The following is a 25,345-nucleotide window of genomic DNA, read 5'->3' as shown; positions in this document are numbered from 1 at the left end:
CCCTGACACTCTTTTACTATAATACTATGCATATATAATATGATTAGGATTAGGACTAAGCTGACCATAAATGGACAAAAGATATATATATATATATATATATATATATATATATATAAATATATATTAAAGTAAATATATATATAAATCTAAAAATATATAATGATAGGCTGTGAACTAATAAATTACAAATAAATAAATAATTTTGCGATTAATTGACTAAATGATTGAATAAAAAGGAGAAAATAAATGGATGGAAGGGGAGGAAAGAACATTTAATGTCTGTAGTTTTCTACAGTAGCTTTAATATGCTCAATAGGTATGATGGAAAAATCTTTATAATTACACCAATGATGAGTAGCCACATGCCTGGAGACACTGGGGGGCATTTATTATTGACTTTCAAGCGTAAAAAGGGCAGAAAATGTTTTCCCCTCACTCCGGCTTATTTTACACTAAAATTTTGGTGTTTTTCTGGCGCTCACGACTCCTGTTCTGTTTTTGGGTGTAAAATTGTGGTGCCATTTATGAATTCAACACTATTTGGGTGCTTCTTTTTTTCCTACTAGTTTTGTGGCACACAATTAGAGACTGGGAAGACACTTCTTAACCACAAATTTACATCACACTGGAAAATATAGCACCTATCTAGCTCTACCCTCTGCTCAAATTGATAAATACCCCCCACTATATAGCAAAAGGCAAGGGGGAGCTAGGCAAGTAAGTAAATGTTTTTTTTTTTTCCCAGAGTGGGACAGGGGAGCGGCAAGGGCTACTGGGGGAGCACTGTGGCGACTGGAGGGCATTGTGGTTACTTGGGGCACAATGTGAATACCGTAATGATGGCACTGTAGCTACTGGGGGTAAGTGTGGGGGCATTGGGGCTGTTGGGTGGGCACTGTGGATGTTGAGTGGGCATTGTGTATATGACTGTAGCTGCTGGGTGGAACTGTGGCTTCTGGGTGGCACTGTGGCTGCTGGATGGGCACTTTAGCTACTTGGGGGCAGTGTTGGGCTCGGTGACTGCTGGTTGGGCTATGTGGCTGCTGTGACTTACTAGCTATGTCCTCTGGTCCTCTATGTAGTAAGCTTGGTTCCTTTGCTGTTTCTATGTAGTAGGCTTTGTTCTGTGAACATGTCTATGTTAGACTGAAATGAAAAAAAAAGGACACAAAGGCGCTCATAGGGCAAACATCCGTTGATTCAAGAGATGCTGTAGCGCTGCAGTGCTCCTGCCGGTTCCTCCTGGAAGGACCCTATTGCAAATGGCAGTAGATTAAAGGGCAAAAAGTGGAGCTTCCTCAGTGCGCTGCTACATAGATTTCAGGTTCAACCTGCAGTGGAACGTGGTAAGTCGTGTACCCCACACCAACACATCAACCACACTTTAGATTACTACTGCTTTTCAGCAATATTCCTCCTCCAACTAGATCATGAATATTTAAGAACCTGACGAAGGGAGAGGTCCGCCCGAAACGTGTTGTTCATTATACGATACTTTGTGAATAAAATTAATTTGTGATCAAACATTGGTTGAACCTGAAATCGATGTAGCAGTGCACTGAGGAAGCTCCATTTTTTTCCCTTTTATCTACTGCCATCAACATATCTATGTTGTAAGATTGGTTCTGGCCCTGTATCTATATAGTAAGCTTTAATCTGGTCCTGTATATATATGGTAATCTTCTTTCTGGTAATTTATCTACTTAGCAAGGCTCTGTCACCCAGGGACCTACTTAAACCCTGAGCCGGGCCCGACAGTAAGTGACATGTGCGTTCCATAAATAAATGACATAGTTGGTACCCCGGTTCATGAACAATTTGACGTTAAATGCTTCTTTTGAAATTGCAGAACAGAAACTAGTCTGGACACAACATTTGCAACGGGTCAGAAAAATGTTTGAGATCATGACCACAGAAATGCTGTGTGGTAATCAACAGTAAGAGAGGGAGGAATCATAAACTGGGACAACAAACTATATATACCCCTTAAATGGACCTCAAGTGAACAAGGAATCTTAAATGAAACATGCACCGGCCCTTTCAGAGCCAGTGAAGTAGTGTGTGCACATCCTAATTGTACGGGTACCTGGCGGCTGCCACCAACGCGCTTACATCTTAATTTCTTCCAGTGTCCTACTCTATAAACAGGAGCGCTCCCACTGCTAGGGCGCTCGCCGGCTCTTTAAGACTTAAAGGGCCATGGTCCTCCTGATTGGCTCCTGCTAATCCGGCTCGCCCTTATTATCTGGCACCTCCCTTCATTCCCTGCCGGAGCTTCAGCATCATTTACTGCTAAGAGAAAGCCCTCCTGTGTTCCCTGTGTTTCCAGTGTTCCTATGTGTTCCAGCGTTACCAGTGTTCCTCTGTGTCTATGCCATTCCTGTGACCTGCTGTGCCTTCCAGGGTTCCTGTCCAGCGGAATCTACAGTCCGGGCCAGCATCACCAGTGTTCCTCCGTGTTTCCTGCTGTCATCTCAGGTTTGGACTGTTTCCTGCATTTCCTGTTGAATAGACATGAGCGAGCACTAAAATGCTCGGGTGCTCGTTACTCGAGCCGAACATTTCCCAATGCTCGAGTGCTCGTTTCGAGTAACGAGCCCCATTGAAATCAATGGGAGACCCGAGCATTTTTCAGTAAAATTACAAACTGAACGAGCACTGTTCAGTGCAGATGTTTTCACTGAAAGAACACAGTGAAAGAACACTGCAGAACAGATTGCAGATGTTCGCAAACATCTGCGATCTGTTCCGGAGACACGCGTGCAGAACGGTGTTCTCCGCAATAGTATTTGAAGAACAATATGTGTAGAGAACAACTTGCAGATGTTTCCAAACATCTGCAAGTTGTTCTTCACACATATTGCTCTTCAAATACGTGCCATGGTAGGCGGCTGCCTGTAAACCTTGCTCTTGGTTTCCCTGTTCCCCCCTTCTTCCTTATCCCTCAAGCCGTTCTTTTCGGCAGTTTGCCGCCCCATACACCGCACACCTCTCCCGGCGGAGGGCAGTTCCAGGATCCGAGGGTCCGCATTTAGCAGTGCACGTTGAGAGTGAGACCAGGAACCCAGCGGCCGCGTGGCAGGACCCGCACCGGAGCCGTCTCGGGTTCCACCCGGCGTGCCCCCGGAGATGGCAGGCGCCGTGCCCCCGGAGATGGCAGACTATCAACCCAGAGGGATCCTGTCAGCAATGTCTGGCCAGCTGCACCCATTTGTCGCCGGGGCTGGGGGACACAGCCCAGCCTGCATCGGACCGGCCGCGCCGGAACAGCACCTGATTGGACCAGCGAAGTTCCTACTGCTGCTCCCTTTGTGCTTGTGCCCAGGAATCCTAGGCTGTCTCTGTTGAGTGGACCACAGCGTGCCGGCCAGCTTGGACCTAGCATCTGAGGCTGCTCCCTCTTGACGGTAACGGTGCTCCTGGGGCACCTCTTCGGGACGTACACCTGATGATACCATGACAACCACCAGCCCACAATTAAGTCCACAAGCCCTTGGTGAATTCCCAGCATGATGCTGCCCTGCTTTGGAAGAGGTACTAGTACTCAAGCCGACGATACTGGATCGTGTCGAAGCGGTGGTTGGGTGTGATAGAGCTCCGGTACCTGGCTGCACACTGCACCTAAACCAGCTGCTGAGATGTAAGTTCCCAGTACTAGCAAAAGTCCTACAGCAATCCCCCTTCCTTTACCCTCATACCCTAATTCTTGAACATTGTACAAGTATCCAGGCTGCTTAAAGCCGGCACCACGGATCCGCGGACAGTGATCATGACAGTGTTATGTATGTGTATATGTATGTTTATAACCATGTAACCAGCAAGACTTATGTACAAAGTAATTTCCCCTCACGGGGATCAATAAAGTTATCGTTATCTTTAAATACTATTGTGGAGAACACCGTTCTGCACGCGTGTCTCCGGAACAGATCACAGAACATCTGCAATCTATTCTGCACTGTGTTCTTTCACTGTGTTCTTCAATTAAATGATTAAATTAAATGTTTTAATTGTATTTTTTTCACTTTTTTTTTTTAATTAAATGCTCGTTATCGAGCAGGGCAAATACTCGTCCGAGCAACGAGCCGGTCCGAGTATGCTAATACTCGACCAAGCATCAAGCTCGGACGAGTATACTCGCTCATCTCTACTGTTGAACTACCTTAGCTGAGGAAAAGTCTCTACGAAGAGTCTGTGGACCCTCTGGTATGAGGCCTGCGGTGGTCCAGAGGGTCCACAGACTCTTCCAAGAGACTTTTCCACACACTTTCCCTCCTCAAGTGTCTCACCTACTACATACTTTACTACTATTACATACCTTTAATCCCTAGATTAATCCCAGATTAACATCTTCCAGATCATGTTTCTTTCATGGCTCAGTGTGGTGGCATCATTCAGAAAATCAGTCTTGAAGTGAGATGTACATTGTTTGTATAAAGTCATGGAGATGGAGAGCTCAGCATTGAAATTGAGATCTGAACTAAGGAGATCTGGAATGTGTCTGGATGCAGAACCATCAGTTACAGTGAAGTGGACACTCTGAAGTGAGTAAAACTTGACTTCAGTGTTAAACTCTCCACCTCCTTGACTTTTTACAACCATGTTACATCTCACTTCAACATTGATTTGCTGGTCAATGCCACCGCACTGGGCCATGAAATATACATGATCTAGAATGTGTTCAGCTGCTAAATTACATACTGGCAATGGTTTATTAGTTCAAATTCTACTGACAGGTTCCCTTAAAACCTTCTCCTTACTTGACTTCATAAAACCAATTTACATCCCACTTCAAAGTTGATTTTGTGGATGATGCAACCACACCAAGCCATGAAAGAAATATAATCTAGAAGCTCGTCAGCTGCTTGACAACATACTGCTAGTGGTTTATTAGGCCAATTTCTGATGACAGGTTCCTTTTAACTTAAAGGGGTTCTCCAGTTGATCTTTGTGATTGTTTTTTGTTAAATATTCCATTTTTGTCTTACAGATCAGCTTAGCCCACCCGACATGTTTCGCCCGACTGGCGTTAGCCCTTAACCCCTGATGACGCCAGTCAGGCGAAACATGTCGGGTGGGCTAAGATGATCTGGTAGACAATTGCAGTAGACAGTATTCCATTTTTGACAATAAGGATTAGGGACTATGAGAAAGTATTTTCTAGGGGCTCCTAGTGAGTGTCAAGAGCCAAAGTATAGGCTTACACTATAGGGACAGACAGGGTTGCTTCTTCCCACAAAACTGCTCCTTGTACAATATATGTTTGTCTATTTTACGGGGGAACTGATCAAACCCTCCTGTACGTGTTACTATGTAACATCAAGGGTAGAAGCCCTGTATCCCTGAGTACTGTTAGTGTAGATACTGTCTATTTGTGTTTTTAACACACATCCTACTGTTCTTAAAAGCAGACTAAATAAAAGTTATCTTTTAACACATTTACTCTTGCCCTGGTGGATTAAAAAGGGCCTTGTGGCTGCTGGGCGACTTTTTGGAAATTTAATTGTTGTATGTGCGCCCTATGCATCCAGTGTCTACAATCAAAGGGTCAACTTTTGTCCCGTTCAGGGATTTGGTTATGTAGTGCATTTCTGAAACATAAACTCGAAACAAGGGAAGTGGGAAGCACCGAAGTTCTCCTTTTTCTTGCATATAGTCAGCATTTACTATTTATATAGTATGAGCCGGTTATAATGAGAGCTAAGAGCAATCCTTTTATAATTTGACTTGTAAAACTTCGGCTCCAGCTTATTTGCCTTTTCTGCCTTGAGAATGCAAAAATGTGTATATTTATACATAGTATACATTTGAATAAATATTTGTCAAGTATTTAAAACCATTAAGGGAGCGTAAACATACGCCTGTTGAAGGAATGACTTTTATTCTCCAGCATGATGATCGATTGCCATAGGGAAAATGATACCAGAATGAATCCTAAGCATGGTTGTAGGCAGCATTAGTTGTTGCACTATACGGTTCCACACCTATGCAGAACATACATTAAACATGCAACATGCAGTCCTTTAAGGGGTATTCTCGTCTGGGCATTCACATTCATTTAAACATTTCTTCAATTAGATTATATTAAAAAAAAATTTGCTATGTGAAGATAATTTCTCATAAATGTAGTGATATGGTCCCTTACAAACAAGACTGTGACCTTGGATACGGCCACCTCCGAGATCCATCAGGAGATAATATCCTTCTTGGATCTATCAATCAGTAAATCTACATCAGGAAGATTAACCATGAAGGTTTTTAGAAAAACAACATCCACCATCTCGCTACTTGTTTGGAATAGCTGGCACCCAAAGCCATTGAAGAAAGGAATACCCAAAAGGCAGTATCTCCGTGCTCAGATATGGCAGAATATTTGTCAGCAGCAGCTGATTTGAGATCAAGGTTCCATAAGAGAGTGTATCCTTATGGCGTCTTAAAAGAAGCGCACCACTGTGCAATTGAAAGCAATAGGGATGCACTCTTGTCCCCCAAAACTAAAAGAGAGTCAGATACCCAAACACGAATCATAGCCAAACAGGTAAGGGATATTCTGGCGGCTCATTGGAGAATTCTAAAACTGGATCCTGATGTGGTTGGCCAGATTGGTGACTATCCACAGATTACATACAGGAGGGGTCAAAATATACTGGACAAGCTGGTTCATAGCCATCTTATACCAGCTGTACAGGAAACCTGGCTCACGCAGCCCCCTCTGGGTAAGTACAGATGTGGCTCCTGTAAGGCATGTAAATTCATCATACCAGGTAAATCTGTGACAAGCTCGGTGACTCGTTGGCTCTTTAAAAACTTGCAATTTAATAATTGTGAGAGTACTGGAGTCGTCTACCTGATGACATGCGTGTGTGGAACCCAATATGTGGGCAAAACATATAGGGAGTTTCATGTGCGAATCCGACAACATGTCAGGGATATACTGAACTTGAATGACTACCATTGCCTGCCATGTATGGGAAAATCACGAGGGGAACTCCCTGAGCATTAAATTCTAAGAAGTGGGGACTTAGATCGCCTCTTGCTCCAACTGGAGGCTAGATGGATCTGTACACTATCCACTGAAAAACAGCGGGGTCTGAATGATCCTATTAGTTATGCATGTTTTCTTTAAACCGACATGCACACCATGTGAATTCAATTCATGCCATACAGGCTTAAGAATGGACTCTTCCGCATAAACTGACTCTGACATAGCTACTCCTATTTATCTCCCTTACTTTGGCCGTCTTTCATCCCTAGTTGGTTTCATACTCTCAGGTTTTGCCGCAATACGATACCCCATGGTGAATACATCTTTTACATTAAGAGGACCTCAGGACAGCATATTGTGCATTGCTAGCCATGAAGCATAGCGACTGGGGCTGAAATGGCATGCGTCTCTGATGGTACTGATAGTAATGGTCATCCCCGGCATACTGGGGATGATACGTAACCCAGCTTATGCTGTATCATGGTGGTGAGCCTGGGAACAGCATGATTGGCTGCCCAGGTACGAGCCCTCTTCTTCTGGAACCCTCCACTTGATTCCTATTGGAGGACTGTCATAGTTGGTTATGGACCGCCCCGCCTTCGAAGGGGGGGCCTTCTCCTTATAGATCGCGCGTGCACCCGCGCACGCACGGCTTCAAACAGTGCCGACAGCACGGATGTGCTGTAATATGATGTGCAGCTGTGCTATGATATATACCTTCTATGTATCCATATGCCTCTGATGACACAGCGCCCATATAGGGGGGGTTGTAGAAACACGTCAGGCTTACGGTATATTAGGCAGAGCATGTAGAATACTATGATCCGTAAAAGGATAAGATTGTAGCCTAGATAATTCTTCTCAAATAGTGCTCTAGAGCAGTGTGCTTGATTTGGATGAGAGCGAGATCTTGCTAAACTCGTTATACCTAAACCTCGCTAATCGACACCCATGCCTAGAACCTTTTCTTTCACATCAGCACTTTAGTTCAGTGTGGGGATAATATTGGGAGAGAGTGGGATCCTTTAGGATTCAATTATCCTGGGTCTCACTATCCTCTATACACACTAAAAGCCTGAACAAATTATTTAGTGGCTGAAGAGTGGTCCTTATTTTAAAGGTTTACAATAAAATTGAATTTTAGGTTTTCTATTTCAGGCAGATATAGCACATACTCACATGAACACAAACCTTCTATCTGATTTTGAATTTCCTGATACGGCTACCTCTGCTGGAGGGATTGCACAAAGAAACAAAAAGTTTTTGTACATGAAATGCAGGTCCCACAGCCGTCCTGTGGTAATGATCGGTGAATCCAAGTGGTCAAACAGGACTCAATATTGCACGTCTGGCCATTTCTGCCAAAATGTGAGGTGGTCGTATCCGAGGAAGCTATCTCGTTTCTAAGAGGCAACATGACTACATTTATAAGAAATTATCTTCACAAAAGAACATTTTTTAAAATAACATTTAATTGAAGAAATGTTTACATATGGCAAATGAATTTAATTACTGTATATACTCGTGTATAAGCCGAGTTTTTCAGCACAAAAAATGTGCTGAAAAACGTCCCCTCGGCTTATACACAAGTCATACATAAGTCATACAGTCATAAAAAATAATAAACTTATATACTCACCCTCCGGTGGCCCCGACCTGTAGCGCTGCTCCCCCGATATCCGCGCGGGTCCTCTTCTGGCTTCCGCGCCCGTCTTCTGTCTTCTCTAACTTCGTGCTGGGCACCGCCATGTTTTTCTCCCAGGTGGCGCCTAGTATGACGTCAGCAGCGGCGCGTCATACTAGGCGCCGTCCGGGGGAGAACAATGGTGGCGCCCGGCACGAAGTTAGAGAAGACAGAAGACGGGCGCGGAAGCCAGAAGAGGACCCGCACGGATATCGGGGGAGCAGCGCTGCAGGTCGGGGCCACCGGAGGGTGAGTATATAAGTTTATTATTTTCTTTTAATGTGGGCTGTGCTGAATACTACTGGGAGGCAGTGCTGTATACTACTGGGAGGCAGTGCTGTATACTACTGGGAGGCAGTGCTGTATACTACTGGGACTGGCTGTATACTAGTGGGGGCAGGCTGTATACTAGTGGGGGCAGGCTGTATACTACTGGGGGCAGGCTGTATACTACTGGGGGCAGGCTGTATACATACTGGGGCAGGCTGTATACATACTGGGGGGGACTGTGACCAATGCATTTCCCTCCCTCGGCTTATACTCGAGTCAATAGGTTTTCCCAGTTTTTGATGGTAAAATTAGGGGTCTCGGCTTATACTCGGGTCGGCTTATACTCGAGTATATACAATAAATGTGAAAGACAAGATGGGAATAGCCCTTTAAATACTCTACCGTGGGTGCTCTACTCTCTCTCCCCTTCTTTTTGTATCCCACCTTAAGGCTCTGTCATTGATATTTTTTACCTCTATACACCATCATTCCAGAAGTCGACTGTCAGGGGCATAACTACAGTGGTGGCAAATACAGCAGCTGCTACAGGACCCACAGTGTTAGGGGGCCCAGCCATCTGACCTACCACACTAAAGAATGGAAGAGGTGCACCATTATTTACAGTGTATAAAGTACTGTAAGTATATATGCATATGGTGTGTATATAAGCCTCTTCTAATTACACCACTTTCGACTGTCAAACATGCTCTCCGACCTCTTTTTTGTTTTCTCACACAGTCTTGTCAATGCTTTAAACTGATCCAGAAGCCGATAGAAGTCAATAGAGCAAAAGACACAGTCACGTCCTGTGCTCCATTGACTTCAATAAGATATTTGGATCAGATAACACGAAGGCCAAGACCAAGTAGTCAAAACCAAATCAGGGGAACTTGCGATTCCCCATTCTCTTGATTCCAGGCAGTACAACGGCTGAGACCCTACAAGATCATTTATCGGATAGTGTATAACTGATGAATATAACTCCTCAAAATCTCATTGATGGCTCATGTGTAGACTGCTATCAGATCCAAGTTGAAGTTGGCTGTATTTGTCAAGAATAGCAGCATTGGCACCTACATGGAGTTGCATATCTGTCATAGTAAATTATTTAACTAGAAAAAGAAACATTTTTTATTGGAATTTTGAATTAACAAAATTAAATAAAGAGAAATGATTTCAGTGATATATACAATCTATAACTCATACCAAATAAAGACATTTTACAACATTTTCTACAAAACATTTCAAGCGTAACTGTAACAAAAAATGGTTTAAGCACCATGTACCATGCTGCTGGCTTCTTCCTACCCTCAGATATATCTGATATATATAAAATTAGATTCAGATTTAGTCTGAAGTGGGTGGGCACATGCTTGTGACATCACTACAGGTCATTTGCATCGAACTAAGTACTTTAAAGTAATGCAGGACAGCTTGTTTGTAATTTGCCGGCCTAAAGCATGTGATGCTTGTGACATTACTGCAGGTCCTACAGACCATCTCAACAAGCCTCCTGTCATCTCTAGCTGTTCTACACAGTTCCCCATGGCAACCAGAAATCATGGCAAAAGAAGACTAGCCTGGGGGGCGAGGTAAAACCTCTGCTAGCAGCTAAACACCTGTTGATAGCTAATTATAGTAAAATAGAGAATTGCTTATTTTTGCTTAGTGCAGGGTTAGGCAAACATTTTTATGCTTTACAGTTGTACTTTAAAGATATTTTCAAACTGATTTTGAAGATTCTCACTTTTGCTACTAAATTAATCAATTTCAGGGACATTCACCGGGGATCTTTGACAGACGAATTTCAACGTTAAACTGCAAGTTTTCCATAAAAGTGAATTGTAGTAAACTGCGGCACACATCATGTCCCTGCACACGTAATATGGACTGCAAAAAAAACAATAGAAATCATAAAAATGAACATAATCCTTTAAGTTGTGCTAATTTTGTGAAAACCTCTAGAAACTCTTTCAAAATGTGTTACAATAGTGCAACATGTTAGCGAACCCTTAAAAGACAGAAATTCACCAAATAATATTATCTTGAAACGTTAATCATCTCAGATAAATTTCTGGCTAAGAAGAAAAGTGCATCTGTATTTTAGTAATTACATCAAAAACTGATGTGTTAAAGGGAGTTTACCATCTGTTCTCACCATACAAGGCCACAGGCAGGAGTAGCAGAAATGGAGATCTATGTAATTAGACCTTTTTGTGTGTTGGTAGAGGCAGCAGGAATGTGGAAAATGGATTTATATTTAAAGATTGCAGCTGGACCTGGTGTACACAGCTCCTTCCCTATGCTCTTGGTAAGAGCTGATGCAGGCTACTGGTTAGATATTACAGCAGAGGGGAGGGGCAGGGGATCAGTTAACTGTAGAGATCTAAGAACAAAGCAGTGTGAGTATACTCCTAAAGTGCATCAAGTCCAACTACAATCCTGGAGCATCTATGCATATTTCACACTCCTGCTTGCTATATACAACACATCGTTCTAGATACACAGATTTTCAGGACCAATACTTAAAATTGTCTGCAGTTTTGTATTGTCAAATCTAATAGTAGGCTCCTTCTTAAAGTGGACATGCAACCAGAAACCAAACCTGAGTCAAGCACCTATTTTGTAGACACAAGTGAAATGGTTTAATATGGTGCAATATTACATACTATGGGGCACATTTACTAAGGGCTATCCGCCAGTTTTCTGTCGGACTTTGCATGTTCTTTCTAGTGCAAACTGCTTGCACATGTATTTAAGAAGTGTCCGCTTCAGATATGTATCTCACGTGACCGTTTTACGTCACGGTTGCAGTATTCTTCATGCAACACAAATTTCTGCACTGAAGGGGCTTCCCGGTCCTCAATCGGACCCTTCGCCAGATTTAAAGAGAAATCGTCAGGCAAATCAACCCCCTAAACTAAATATATTTTCATAAACTGCCATTAGAAAGCATTGCCTCTATCTCTTCACTGTCCCTCTACATGCCTGTAAACTTAAGCAATAAGGTCCTAAAGCTGTATTCAAATGATCTGTGAAATGTCCAATGAGTCATTATCATATTCAGCTGTCCAGCTTATTCATGAGTGGGAGGCACAGCCACACCCCCAGTGCTTGACTGACAGCCTGCATAATGATGTCAGGTATAATGGTGTAATGGCTCCTCCATGTGCTTCCTGGTGCTGGTGCCCCCTGCAGCCTGTGTGTATGAGATATTCCTATACACATGACTGACAGCCTGCATAATGGTGTGAGGTATAATTATGTAATGGCTCCTCCATGTGCTTCCTGGTGCTGGCACCCCCTGTAGTCTGTGTGTGTATAGGAGAGATACAACAGCTTCAGGCAGCCATTTTACAGCAGAACATGTCAGGCACTTGTGTAGCTGATGTCTATGTCTCACTCATGTGTATTAAGAGGACAGAACATGTCAGCAGATAAAGCCAGGGGCAGACTGGGAATTTAAAGTGGCCCTGGAAAAATATGTAAAAGTAGCCCCATTCAGTGAGCGGGGTCAAAACAAGTAGGCATGACCATGTGATGTGGGTGGAGCTACTAAACTCCACACAAACTGTTGATAGATGGTCTAAATCAACTTGTACAGCGCAGAGAAAGAGACTCACACTGCCTCCCTTATACAGGAATAATGCTTCTTTTTTAAAAGAACACAACTTAATACTGCCTTATATATACGAAAAATATATGTACAAAATAAAACTACTATAATACTGCCCCCTATGTACAAGAATATAACTACTATAATATGCCCCCCTATGTACAAGAATGCAATTACTATAATACTGCCCCCTATGTATAAGAATAGAACTACTATAATACTGCCCCCTATGTACAAGAATAGAACTACTATAATACTGCCCCCTATGTACAAGAATAGAACTACTATAATACTGCCCCCTATGTACAAGAATAGAACTACTATAATACTGCCCCCTATGTACAAGAATAGAACTACTATAATACTGCCCCCTATGTACAAGAATAGAACTACTATAATACTGCCCCCTATGTACAAGAATAGAACTACTATAATACTGCCCCTATGTACAAGAATAGAACTACTATAATACTGCTCCTATGTACAATAATATAACTACTATAATACTGCCCCCTATGTACAGGAATGTAACTACTATAATACTGCCCCCTATGTACAAGAATATAACTACTATAATACTGCCCCCTATGTACAAGAATATAACTACTATAATACTGCCCCTATGTACAAGAATATAACTACTATAATACTGCTCCTATGTACAAGAATATAACTACTATAATACTGCCCCCTATGTACAGGAATATAACTACTATAATACTGCCCCCTATGTACAGGAATATAACTACTATAATACTGCCCCCTATGTACAAGAATATAACTACTATAATACTGCCCCCTATGTACAAGAATATAACTACTATAATACTGCCCCCTATGTACAAGAATATAACTACTATAATACTGCCCCCTATGTACAAGAATATAACTACTATAATACTGCCCCCTATGTACAAGAATATAACTACTATAATACTGCCCCCTATGTACAAGAATATAACTACTATAATACTGACCATTATGTACAGGAATATAACTACTATAATACTGACCATTATGTACAAGAATATAACTACTATAATACTGCCCCCAATGTACAAGAATATAACTACTATAATACTGCTCCGATGTACAAGAATATAACTACTATAATACTGCCCCCAATGTACAAGAATATAACTACTATAATACTGCTCCGATGTACAAGAATATAACTACTGTAATACTGCCCCCTATGTACAAGAATATAACTACTATAATACTGCCCCCTATGTACAGGAATAGTTCCCCCAGTATACAGCCAGCCAACCCTGTAAATAGCCAGCCCACCCTGTATATAGCCAACCCATCCTGTATATAGCCAACCATCCTCCCAGTATACAGCCCACCCCCCAATATATAGCCATCTCTCCCAGTATACAGCCAGCCCACCCAGTATATAGCCATCCCCCCACAGTATACAGCCAGCCCCCACAGTATACAGCCAGCCCCCACTGTATACAGCCAGCCCAGCACGGAGCTGTCACTGCTGGATGGAGTGGATAAAGTAGTGGAGCTTTGGGGGAACGTCGGAAAGGTGAGTTCATGGTTTGTTTGTTTTTTACAGACCGTCCCCTCTAGCCCCACACTGGCCCCAGACTGATCGGCCCATCCGGGATTTTTCATATAGCCAGTCTGCCCCTGGATAAAGCACAAACACTAGCAATGCTTTACAATACATTACACACAGACATGAGCAGGGAGAGGAGAGGGGAGGGGGAACAGTGGTGATATCACTGCCTCTGCCGATGTGACCAGTCTCATAATAAAGAAAAGATGATTAAAGATGAAAAAAAGATTTTATAATGATTAATGTATGAATTGACCAGATAAAGGCTGGGATGGATCCTTGTGAGCTGCTCCAAAAGGTAGTGGTGACAGGAATAGTGATAGAGGCCTGATGACAGGTGTCCTCAGTGGCGTAACTAGGAGAGGTTGGGCCCCACAGCAGATTTCTGCTTGGGGCCCCCTTCTCCTTAAAAAATATATATACATATTTGGCGCCAGTTGGCATATTCATGATTTTAATTGCAAATTCTTGCTTTGTGCAAGAATTCACAATTATGTCACTGCTTCTACGCCAATTGGCATAGAAGCTGTGATAAATCTACCCCATATAGAATTTATGTACATAATATACTTATACATAAAATATATACAAACCCTATATATACACATACATACAGTATAAACACCATATACACACATGCTGCATAAACATATATGTAGCATAGAAATCATGCATATAGTATATAAACATCATATACACACACATATACAGCATATACAGACAGACATACAGCATATACACATCATACATCATTTACACACAGATACAGACACACATACAGTATATACACATCATACATCATTTACACACAGATACAGACACACATACAGTATATACACATCATACATCACTTACACACAGATACAGACACACATACAGTATATACACATCATACATCACTTACACACAGATACAGACACACATACAGTATATACACATCATACATCACTTACACACAGATACAGACACACATACAGTATATACACATCATACATCACTTACACACAGATACAGACACACATACAGTATATACACATCATACATCACTTACACACACAGATACAGACACACATACAGTATATACACATCATACATCACTTACACACACAGATACAGACACACATACAGTATATACACATCATACATCACTTACACACACAGATACAGACACACATACAGTATATACACACCATACATCACTTACACACACAGATACAGACACACATACAGTATATACACACCATACATCACTTACACACACAGATACAGACACACATACAGTATATACACACACCATACATCACTTACACACACAGATACAGACACACATACAGTATATACACACCATACATCACTTACACACACAGATACAGACACACATACAGTATATACACACCATACATCACTTACACACACAGATACAGATACACATACAGTATATACACACCATACATCACTTACACACAGATACAGACACACATACAGCATATACAGCTGTAGTTACGCCACTGGGTGTCCTTTAACATGCCAAACCTGACATAAGTGTGTTGCACGCCCCATGTTAAAGGGGCACCAAAAATAAAAGTGTTGCACTCTGTCGGGGCAGTGCAGGGGGTGCCAGATTAATGAAGAACGTGAGCCAGTACAGACTGCACTGTTCTTAGTTAATGTGCCTATGTGTTATATATATATATATATATATATATATATATATATCATGGCTGGATGATTAAAGAGTCACAACCAGTCAGGATCCCATTTGAAAGTACATTACAACTCCTGTTCTAATGATCTGTGATCACAAGCTCCCCTCCTACCCCCTGCAACCCCTTTAAAGAGGATCTGTCATGGCGATTTTGGACACTAAATCACCCACAGGTATTTATGGAAAAAATATGCTTAACAAGGACTTGTCAGGGACATGTGATTTAGTGTCTCAAATCGCCCTTTACCAAGTCCCTCCATGGCCGCTATAAAAAAAACCTTTATACTACAACTCGCCTTCATTTGCGTAAGTGCCATAACTATGGCTCATGCACAGTGAAGCCGGAATGTAGTATGCCAGCCTCACTGTGGGACTGGGCAGGCAGCGCTGGATCAAGGTAAGTACTGGATCGAGGTAAATGTGTTTAAAGAGGACCTGTCAGTTTGGAACACTAAACCACATGTCCCTGACAAGTCCTCGTTAAGCATATTTTCTACCACTTATTGATTGGCTTCTTGACATAATTTCAATTTGCACACTTTGGCACCTAATTACAGTAGCTATAAACTATTTCCCCGGATGGGAATAAATTAACTTACTAATATAGTGTGTTATCAAGCCATCTTCCATTCGACTTTAAAGAACAAGAAAGTCCTATCCATAAACTGGATGTAGTCCACCGCCGGAAATTGTAATCTATTAATTCCTAAAATAACAAAAAGTTTTAAGTATAATATCAACCTTGTTAATATTATAAAAAAAGCGCTCAGGGTGCGGTCACACGTTGCAGTTAAAACTGCATCGCAATCAGCTTTGAGGTGGTTTTAGGTGCAGTTTTGTCAATTGAGCAGGTGAAAGACATGAACTGAACGGGTGAATGACATTTGTGGAGCAGCTTTCCCCTTCAAAATCAAATTCACTCGTTCACTTCATGTCTTTCACCTGTTCAATTGACAAAACTGCACCTAAAACCACCTCAAAGCGGATTGCGATGCAGTTTTACCTGCAACATGTGAACGCACCCTCAGATGTAGAGAGGATGCATTTTATGGAAGGCCATTAATGGCTGAATTAAAGGGGGCCTCTAGATTCAGAACTTTGATGGCCTTTGGATGTGGCCTTTGCCTGTGGAAGTATATGCATATGAGGAATAATGGAGCAGATTTACTTACCCGGCCCATTCACGATCCAGCGGCGCGTTCTGTGCGGTGGATTAGGGTCTTCCGGCGATTCACTAAGGCAGTTCCTCCGACGTCCACCAGGACTTACCTACACCATCCTATACTTGGTGAAGGTAAGCGCAGTGGGGGTAACACAGTTTAACGGAGCAGGCACATAACTGGGGCTTTAAACAAGCTGAAGATTCAGGGGTTAACGTTCAGAAGGGAGGTTTTTTTGTACGGTGTACGTGCAGGGACAGCAGTTTGATGAGGGGTATGCAAATAAGGGACTCACCACTTGCTGGGGACCAGGGTTGAAGAAAGATTTGCCAGCCTATACACCCTAATTATGTTCTTTGATAAAGGGGTGGGTATGTATACAAAAATAAATAAATAAAAATAATAAACTAAAAAAAAAAAGTAAAAGGGGGTCTATATATGGGGAACTTATGAATTTCGTGATTGTTTCCTGTGTTTACTGTATGTAATCCATATGTTTTCTGTAATATACAATTTTATGCTTTGTTGCAGTAGTGGTGCTACAAGGGGCTCTCGAAGGCACGGTAGAACCGAAGAACTGAACTTGGTAAAGGAATGTCCAGTTTTTAGGATAATAGTTACACTTAGGCTGGGGGAGGACCCAACCTGTTGGGAGAATTCCTATGGGCAAGGACCCCAGGATGGGATTTAAGTCTCTAAAGGGGGTACCCACAGGTCTGGTGGGCAAGTGGAGACTGGAGTTGGATTGAATGTAGGAATGTAAGAGGGATGGTTTAACATGCCTTCGAGTACCTCTCTGTTTTCTGGTTATTTAATAAATGGAGGCTGTTGGGGCCTTTTCTTCCATCAAAAATTGAGTCTTGTGTGTTTATCGGTTAGGGGGGTGGAAGGGGAGAGTGGTTATCATGCAGTTTGCACTGTTCTAAGTAAATGTGCACCAATTTGTCAATACAAAAATCCTAAGTACTCAGCAGGGGAATCTTTTTGCCCTTTATTTTATCTTCTTACCACTTCCTCTCCTGTTTTTAGCATTGCAAGACTGGAATTTTGAGCTGAGCAAAACTTCTGTGATTCCTGCCATGATAGCATTTTATCCGGCATATAGTAACATTTCTTCTTTAGAAGAATCCAGTTCATTGGACAAAGTAGACAGGGTTCTAAACCAAAAAGACTGAAAGTAAACTGACTCAAATTTAAAAAAAAAAATTGTCACATACTTTTATAGTTTAAAATACATTTAAAGGAAACCTAACATCACGGATCTACCTATTGAGGTAGATCCATTAACAGGTGCATCTGATCAATAGTAGGATGGCCCTTTTTAGGGCTAATCCTTTAGTACCCCGTATCTGTTATCATTTTTAATTGTGCCAATATGCAAATTTACTAAAGAGGCTACTGGAGCGTGGAGTAGCCGGAGCTGAGCCTACACAGTGCAACTATTCCATGCCCCAGTAGACTCTTGCATTGCCCCTACTAAGCCATCTCCAGCATGCAGCTCCTCGTAGCTCCGTGCACTCGTCTGTGAAGCCAGATTCTTTGCATGCGCACAACACTGGCCAGTGGCGGCACGTTTTCGACTCCAAAGTCGAAGCTATTGTGCAAGCGCAGATCTCTGGCTTCAACGCAGACTAAAGATTGCTTGGTTGCGGATCGCAAGAGGTTAACTGAGCGTGGAGGTGCCACACCAGGTAGCCTGTACACTGTGCAGAATATGAAAATATTTTTTTTCCAAGGTGTGAAACAACACAGTCTACAGTTGGGAGTCTAATATTTTTGGAAAAGACTTACCGTATATTCCGGCGTATAAGACGACTTTTGAAGACAGAAAAATCTTCTGTCTTCTCTGGGGTCGTCTTATACGGCGGCGGTCGGGTCCCGGTGCATGGAGAGGGCTCACGGGCTGAGCCCTCTCCATAGCTGGTAAGTCTTTGCTGCATATTGCAGCAAAGGCTTACCGGTAACACCCGCGATCGGTGTTTGCCCAGCGATGGCTGCCGGCAGCCTCAAAAAGCTGCCGGCAGCCTCAAAAAGACATCGGGGCGCATACTCACCCTCCATTGGCTCCGTTGTCCGCGCGGCTCGTCTTCAGTCTTCCACGCCGTCTTCTTTCTTCTGCTGGGCGCCGCCATGTTTTTTCCAGCAGCGGCGCGTCATACTAAGATCAATGGCGGCGCCCAGCAGAAGAAAGAAGACGGCGCGGAACACTGAAGACGAGCCGCGCGGACATCGGGGGAGCAGCGCAGCACATCGGGGCCACCGGAGGGTGAGTATATAAGTTTTTTTTTTTTTTTTTAATGCTGGGCTGGGCTGTGCTGTATACTACTGGGGGCTGTGCTGTATACTACTGGGGGCAGTGCTGTATACTACTGGGGGCAGTGCTGTATACTACTGGGGGCAGTGCTGTATACTACTGGGGGCAGTGCTGTATACTACTGGGGGCTGTGCTGTATACTACTGGGGGCTGTGCTGTATACTACTGGGGGCTGTGCTGTATACTACTGGGGGCTGTGCTGTATACTACTGGGGGCTGTGCTGTAATGGTAATGTTGTTGTTGTATGCCTTATGTTTATGAGCGACAGTTTTCCTGCTATATACCTGCATGTCATAAGAATTTACATTAAAAAAAGGACCATGTTAAATTCAAATCAGTTTTTTTTAAAATTTTTACCGGTGTTTTGTATGCGTTGGAAAAGGGGTAGTCTTATACGGCGAATATATCTTAAACTCTATATTTTAAACAGGAAAGTAGGGGGGTCGTCTTATACACCAGGTTATTTTATACGCCGGAATATACGGTACTAATTTGGCTCCTATCCAACAACATTTCACTAGGCTTCTTAAAAGTCGGACATTAAAGGGGTTTTCCCACAAAGAAAAGGGACAGGGCCTAACTTGTTGTTCATTTGGGTCTCAGTGCTGAAACAACCGCAGATTGCAGAAACGGGGGGTCCGTCTTAACCCAAATAGAGTATCCAGTAAATAGGATATATTTCAGATACACAAGTCCCAACATATATATAAGACAGTGGGGGACATGTATCTTTATTTCTGCATTTTTTTTTCTTTAATTTTGAGATTTTTCTGATTTTTCAGATCTATGCAACTTTTGCTTGATTTTCCTGAAGTTCTGTGCGAGATTTGCTTTATGTATAATTTTTTCTCTATATTTGAGACTTTTCAGTCGCAAATCTGCACCTGGTGCAGGGCAGGCACAAAGGAAGGATTGTGCCCACTCTTGAAGTACAGCTGCACAGCTATTCCCCACACAAGAGCATTATGACTATGGCTGGATATAATATGTTTTTTCCCCTTGGACTCTGTTTTAACATGTAAATTGTAATTAGTTCACATGCATTAAATGTTTCAAATTTTTAACTTAAAGGGGTTTTCACATGAACCAAGTTAGATCCTATCCACAGGATCATTGGGGGTCTCAGTGATGAGACCCCATATAACACGAGAACGAGGGGTCCCAGGTACCTCATTTGGACCCCTCATTGCTCCCACAGATTAATGGAGCTAACGGCCGACTGATCTGCTCCATTTATCTCTATGGAGCTCATATGCGCACGGCAATTTCAGCCAGCTCTATAGAGATGAATGGAGCAGAACGTTCAGGTGTGGCAGACTGAGGTAACCGGGTTGCCATCGGACTCCTCTTTCTCGTGATCTCATCACTGAGCAAGTTTGTGGGAAAAGCCCTTTAAACCTGCTGGGCGCTAGAAGTTTGGTTTCTTTTTTGAATATAAATATTTTTGCGTTTACAGTTTATTTAAATGTATTGGTTACTGCTAAAATAATTTGTTTTGTGATCCGATCACATGTGTTAATGTAAGTTGTCATTTCCAGGTTTAGTAAATTTTCGAGTACTGTCATATGTGGCGTTTGCGATGCGATTTTAAACGCATTGCAGAAACACATGCATTTTACATGTTACCTTGCGTTTGGTTTGAAAGCTTTTTTTCTTTGTTGCTGAAAGCGTAAGCAGCTGTGAAAATAATAACACAGGTGCCTACACTTCCAGCAATGAAGAAAAATGCTTTCAAACCAACCAAACGCATGCTAGAATTTAAAATGTACTCCCGTGTATACCCCCCCCCCACATGGTTTTTGTCCATGTGGATTTGAAACATTTGCAACAAAAAGTCACAAAAAAACACCAAAAGTTGCATCTGCCAGGACAGGAAAAACTAAACATGTATCACAAGAGAAAAGACGTGAAGTTGCATAAGGCACAAAAAAGACCAACCAAAAGTCTCAATTATGCCAAGAAATAAAACCCTAAGGCCCCTTCCACACTAGCGAGTGTGATGCGATGAACTCGCATCACACTCGCAACGCAAGCTGCCGGGAACGCACGGCCCGAACGCTGCACCGCGGGAGTGAACTGACATGCTGAGTTCACTCCCGCGGTGCAGCGTTCGGGCCGTGCGTTCCCGGCAGCTTGCGTTGCGAGTGTGATGCGAGTTCATCGCATCACACTCGCTAGTGTGGAAGGGGCCTAAGATCTATACAAACGTTGCATTGCAAATGTTGTAGTAAAATCTATGAAGGATCATCTACAGAAGGATCGCACTTTACCATTCTGTTGCCCCTCACTTGTCATGCACAGGTCATTCCTCACATTTGCCAGTGTTTGAGAGATACTTTGGATTCTCCCACGGTAATCATTTTGCGTTCTCGTTGCCTGTAATACTAAAAAAATGGTTTTACATTCTGCCGCTATATTTAAAATTTCCAACAACATAAGAAGCTTGCAAATGTATGACAAATTCACAGTATGTAAAGATATATGCAAATTATTTCAAATAAAGCATCAGTGTAATATGGTATGTTTACTGTACTTGTATTTTAACAAGGAAATTGTTGGGTGACAGCCCTGAAGACCACTAATAGAGTCTCCTACCTACACTAAAGGTGACAGATTCATTACTCCTGGACTATTAGTAAATGGGACTATTTTATAGTACAAGAGACCGCCCATAGTCAGCTGTGGCACTGTCGGAGCATCCTCTCTGCTGATTATGTGTCTGTCCAAAGCCCTATTATCATGTGTGTCTACTCTTATGTTATTACTGTTCACAACACCTCCCAAAGCCTAGGTCACAACAAAAAAATTAATTGAAAATACCACCATGCTTCTCTTTGTCCAATGATTTGCCCCCTTCATATATTTGAAAATAACCATCTAATTAATTTTTGGGAGCAGCAATTTTATTCCCCTTTACTCTTTGTGTCAAATAAGACCAGTTTTGTAATAATTTACATGTTTGCCTTAGACATAATAAAATGTATTAACACTGGCGCATTGTGTGCCAGTTTTAAGTGCACAACATACTGGAGTTACTAAAACCATCTGTCTAGAGATAAATGGACCCAACTTTAAGTTCTGTCCAGGGCTCTGGTGAATTCTACGTGACCCATGGCTGTGATTGACCAAGGGACACCTTGGAATCTCACTCATCCTTACTTCCGACCTAAGAGGTACCCCGCTACGACATTTATGCCAGGACCTTATTATTACCTATTACAGACTATTTTAAATTTAGTGGGCCTGAGCATCCTTGCCCTGCCCCGTGCCACTCACTGCCACAACCTCTCAGCATTCTGAGGTCCCAAACAACGTTATGTCTTAAAGGGAACCTGTCACAAATACTTTTTTCAATATTAGCTGAAAAGTTGAGTCAAAAGAGGAGGGGACCAAGCTGAAAGGAAGGATGGAGAGCTTTATCCTGTAGCTCTGTGGTTCCCCAAAGTGGCTGCTATTTTAACAACCAGCCCAATTGAACCTGAATCTCACCACTGTGTTTTCCCCCCTTGTCTCTGAGGCCCTGTAATTACATGGGATGCATCATAACCAAATACTTGGTGTCTGCAGATGCCTTAACACATTGACATTTACTAGGACTTACATAAAATAGTCATTGCTAACAATGCAAGAAGAAGAGCGCAGATCAGTATCCCTATTATTACGTGGATTTTCTTAAGACATCTGCAGTGATGATGACTTTGTTCTGAAGAAGCAACTGCAAGGAAGTGAAAAAGAGGAAATGAGTCAAGGTGAGTTATGCACAGCAGTTCCATGTCATATGCCCACGACTTCAAAATGAACTTTTTTTTACCCTTTGTAACACTCTGACAGTATGTGAAAAGTTATTATCATAGGGAAAAGAAGCTGGACATTGCTATGGGGGTCACAGAGGCTTCAAAATGCAAATGAAAAAAAAACAACAATATTAGGGGGACATTTATTATACCCTGGTGTTTGGTGCAGAGGCGTATGATGTAAGCCCCACCTCCACCACGGCGAATAGATAAGTAGTACTCGGCTTCTTAAATATCCAGCAGAAGGCTTTGCGCATGTACAATTCTACACCAGGTACAAGCCTTAACATTTGGAGGTAATAGTGAGTGTGCAGGTGCGCTGGGCCACTCTGCCATCATCCATGCCCCCTTATTAACGTGAAGTGGGAAATAATCGCAATTCCTCGCCACCCCCAAGAAGCAGAAGACTGGAGCACAAGCCCTGATAAATATTGCTCCAATATTGGTAGGGTTCAGTCTACTATGACATCACAACTGTTTAAGCCAAAAACGCCATAGTGACCTCCTGTATTTAGGAAATAACCCAAGAGGGTTCATGTTCAAGTCGAGTAATATATTGAGAATTCCTAAAAATGTTTCAGCAAGAAACCAAGTATGACACCCCCCTCCCCCTCCCCCTCCCCCTCTGTGTTTCTATTGAGTTATCTGATGTCACATACCAAGGATGTCAGCCGGTAGCCTCTATGACATCACAAATAATTTCAGGTAAGTGAGCTCAGGGGTGGGTGTACTAAGTATATCATGAAATTAGTAGTTGAATGCTATTATTCTCCACTGTTGAAATGAGAATAACCCATAATGAACAGTATTGAGTGGAATCTAACTTAATACTATACATGCATGATCAATATTACATAATACTATATCTATTTAATGTACATATGAATCACAAATAAATTGGGGCACTTACCTTCTGGATTTTTTTCCACCGTATTGTTAGTAGACACATGGCCCGAATCATGAAACCTGAGGTCAGCATATGTTACCTCTTCACCCATTGTGAGAAGGAACTAAAATGTCAACCTGATAGTGGAGTTGTTTGAGACAAGCATTATGGGTACATTATGTCCCAACGATATAAATATCTTGTATTGCAGTTAAACTTCCTGATGACACATTCAGATGTGTCTTATGGTAAGATGTTTTTTTTTTGCTGATAAAGAGAAGTTACTGATGATAGTAACAAAGATTTTATTACAGAAAATGTCAATTAGTTCGGCCTGAGAATTTTTCTGAAGAATTGATTTGCAACAATCATTAGTGTTATGGTTGTCATGTCTGTGACCTGGATCCTAAATTACTCTGAAACCCCTTAACACATTGCCTATTGAGACAAAGGGGGCATTTATCATGCCTGGTACGTCAGTTATCTGGTATAAAAGGCATGAAAAAGTCACAATTCCTGGTGCAACCTTCCCCCCTACTTCACCCTCATGTTTGAGGGCCTTACAGGGAATGGGATGCCCCTGCCCGTCATACATGCTATATACCTGCGCCAAGTTTCTAGCACAATATTCCAAGTTTACAGCAGGTAGGCCATTAATATGTTCAGCGCATTGTGCAACATCCAGCCGTCAAATCATGACTGGCATGATATGGACCCTCTTTTAGAGATGAGCGAACATGCTCGTCCGAGCTTGATGCTCGGTCGAGCATTAGGGTACTCGAAACTGCTCGTTACTCGGACGAATACTTCGCCCGCTCGAGAAAATGGCAGCTCCCGCCGTTTTGCTTTTTGGCGGCCAGAAACAGAGCCAATCACAAGCCAGGAGACTCTGCACTCCACCCAGCATGACGTGGTACCCTTACACGTCGATAGCAGTGGTTGGCTGGCCAGATCAGGTGACCCTGGGATAGACTAGCCGCTGGCCGCGCTGCTCGGATCATTCTGTCTCTGGATGCCGCTAGGGAGAGAGCTGCTGCTGCTCAGGGAAAGCGTTAGGGTGTTCTATTAGCTTACTGTTAGGCAGGAGTGATTCTCAAAGAACCCAACAGCCCTTCTTAGGGCTACAATAACGTTCTACTTTTTTTATTTTAATTTGCATCTTTTACCATTTTGTGAGGAATTAGCAGGGGGACTTGCTACCGTTGTGTTTAGCTCTTAGTGGCACACATATCCATAGCAAAGACCGAAGTGGGAAAATTCAGTAGGGGTTGGATTTCTATTAGGCAATAACTCAGTGTCATCTCATCTGGCATAGTAGTGTGCTTCCTTTGATACTTGGCTAGAAAATAGCCATAGGAGA

At 42.4% G+C, this 25,345-nt stretch overlaps 1 protein-coding gene across 1 annotated transcript; it reads right to left on the bottom strand.

The window, feature by feature from the left end:
- Nucleotides 1-10,095: 10,095 nt before the first annotated feature.
- On the bottom strand, nucleotides 10,096-24,148 carry LOC140105968 (C-type lectin domain family 12 member A-like). Its single transcript, XM_072130095.1, has 6 exons — nucleotides 24,010-24,148; nucleotides 22,907-23,020; nucleotides 21,576-21,689; nucleotides 17,999-18,147; nucleotides 16,430-16,536; nucleotides 10,096-10,829 (listed from the first exon to the last, which is right to left on the bottom strand). The coding sequence occupies exons 1-6, from the start codon at nucleotides 24,095-24,097 to the stop codon at nucleotides 10,700-10,702; spliced, it is 702 nt and encodes a 233-aa protein (XP_071986196.1). The 5' UTR covers nucleotides 24,098-24,148; the 3' UTR covers nucleotides 10,096-10,699.
- Between the last annotated feature and the right edge of the window lie 1,197 nt (nucleotides 24,149-25,345).

Source organism: Engystomops pustulosus, chromosome 11 (genome assembly GCF_040894005.1).
Source record: "Engystomops pustulosus chromosome 11, aEngPut4.maternal, whole genome shotgun sequence".
NCBI classification, from domain to species: Eukaryota; Metazoa; Chordata; class Amphibia; order Anura; family Leptodactylidae; genus Engystomops; species Engystomops pustulosus.
Note: the sequence above shows the minus strand (reverse complement) of the source record. Positions and strands in the feature narration are given on the sequence as shown.

Excerpts from the sequence above, each read along its gene's own strand:
- LOC140105968 (XM_072130095.1), bottom strand. The coding sequence starts at position 24,097 with ATGGGTGAAGAGGTAACATATGCTGACCTCAGGTTTCATGATTCGGGC. Across the intron at positions 23,021-24,009 it reads GGTGGAAAAAAATCCAGAAG|TTGCTTCTTCAGAACAAAGT; the intron begins GTAAGTGCCCCA and ends ACTTCCTTGCAG. Across the intron at positions 18,148-21,575 it reads AAGTGAGGGGCAACAGAATG|AACCCTGTCTACTTTGTCCA; the intron begins GTAAAGTGCGAT and ends TTTTTGGTTTAG.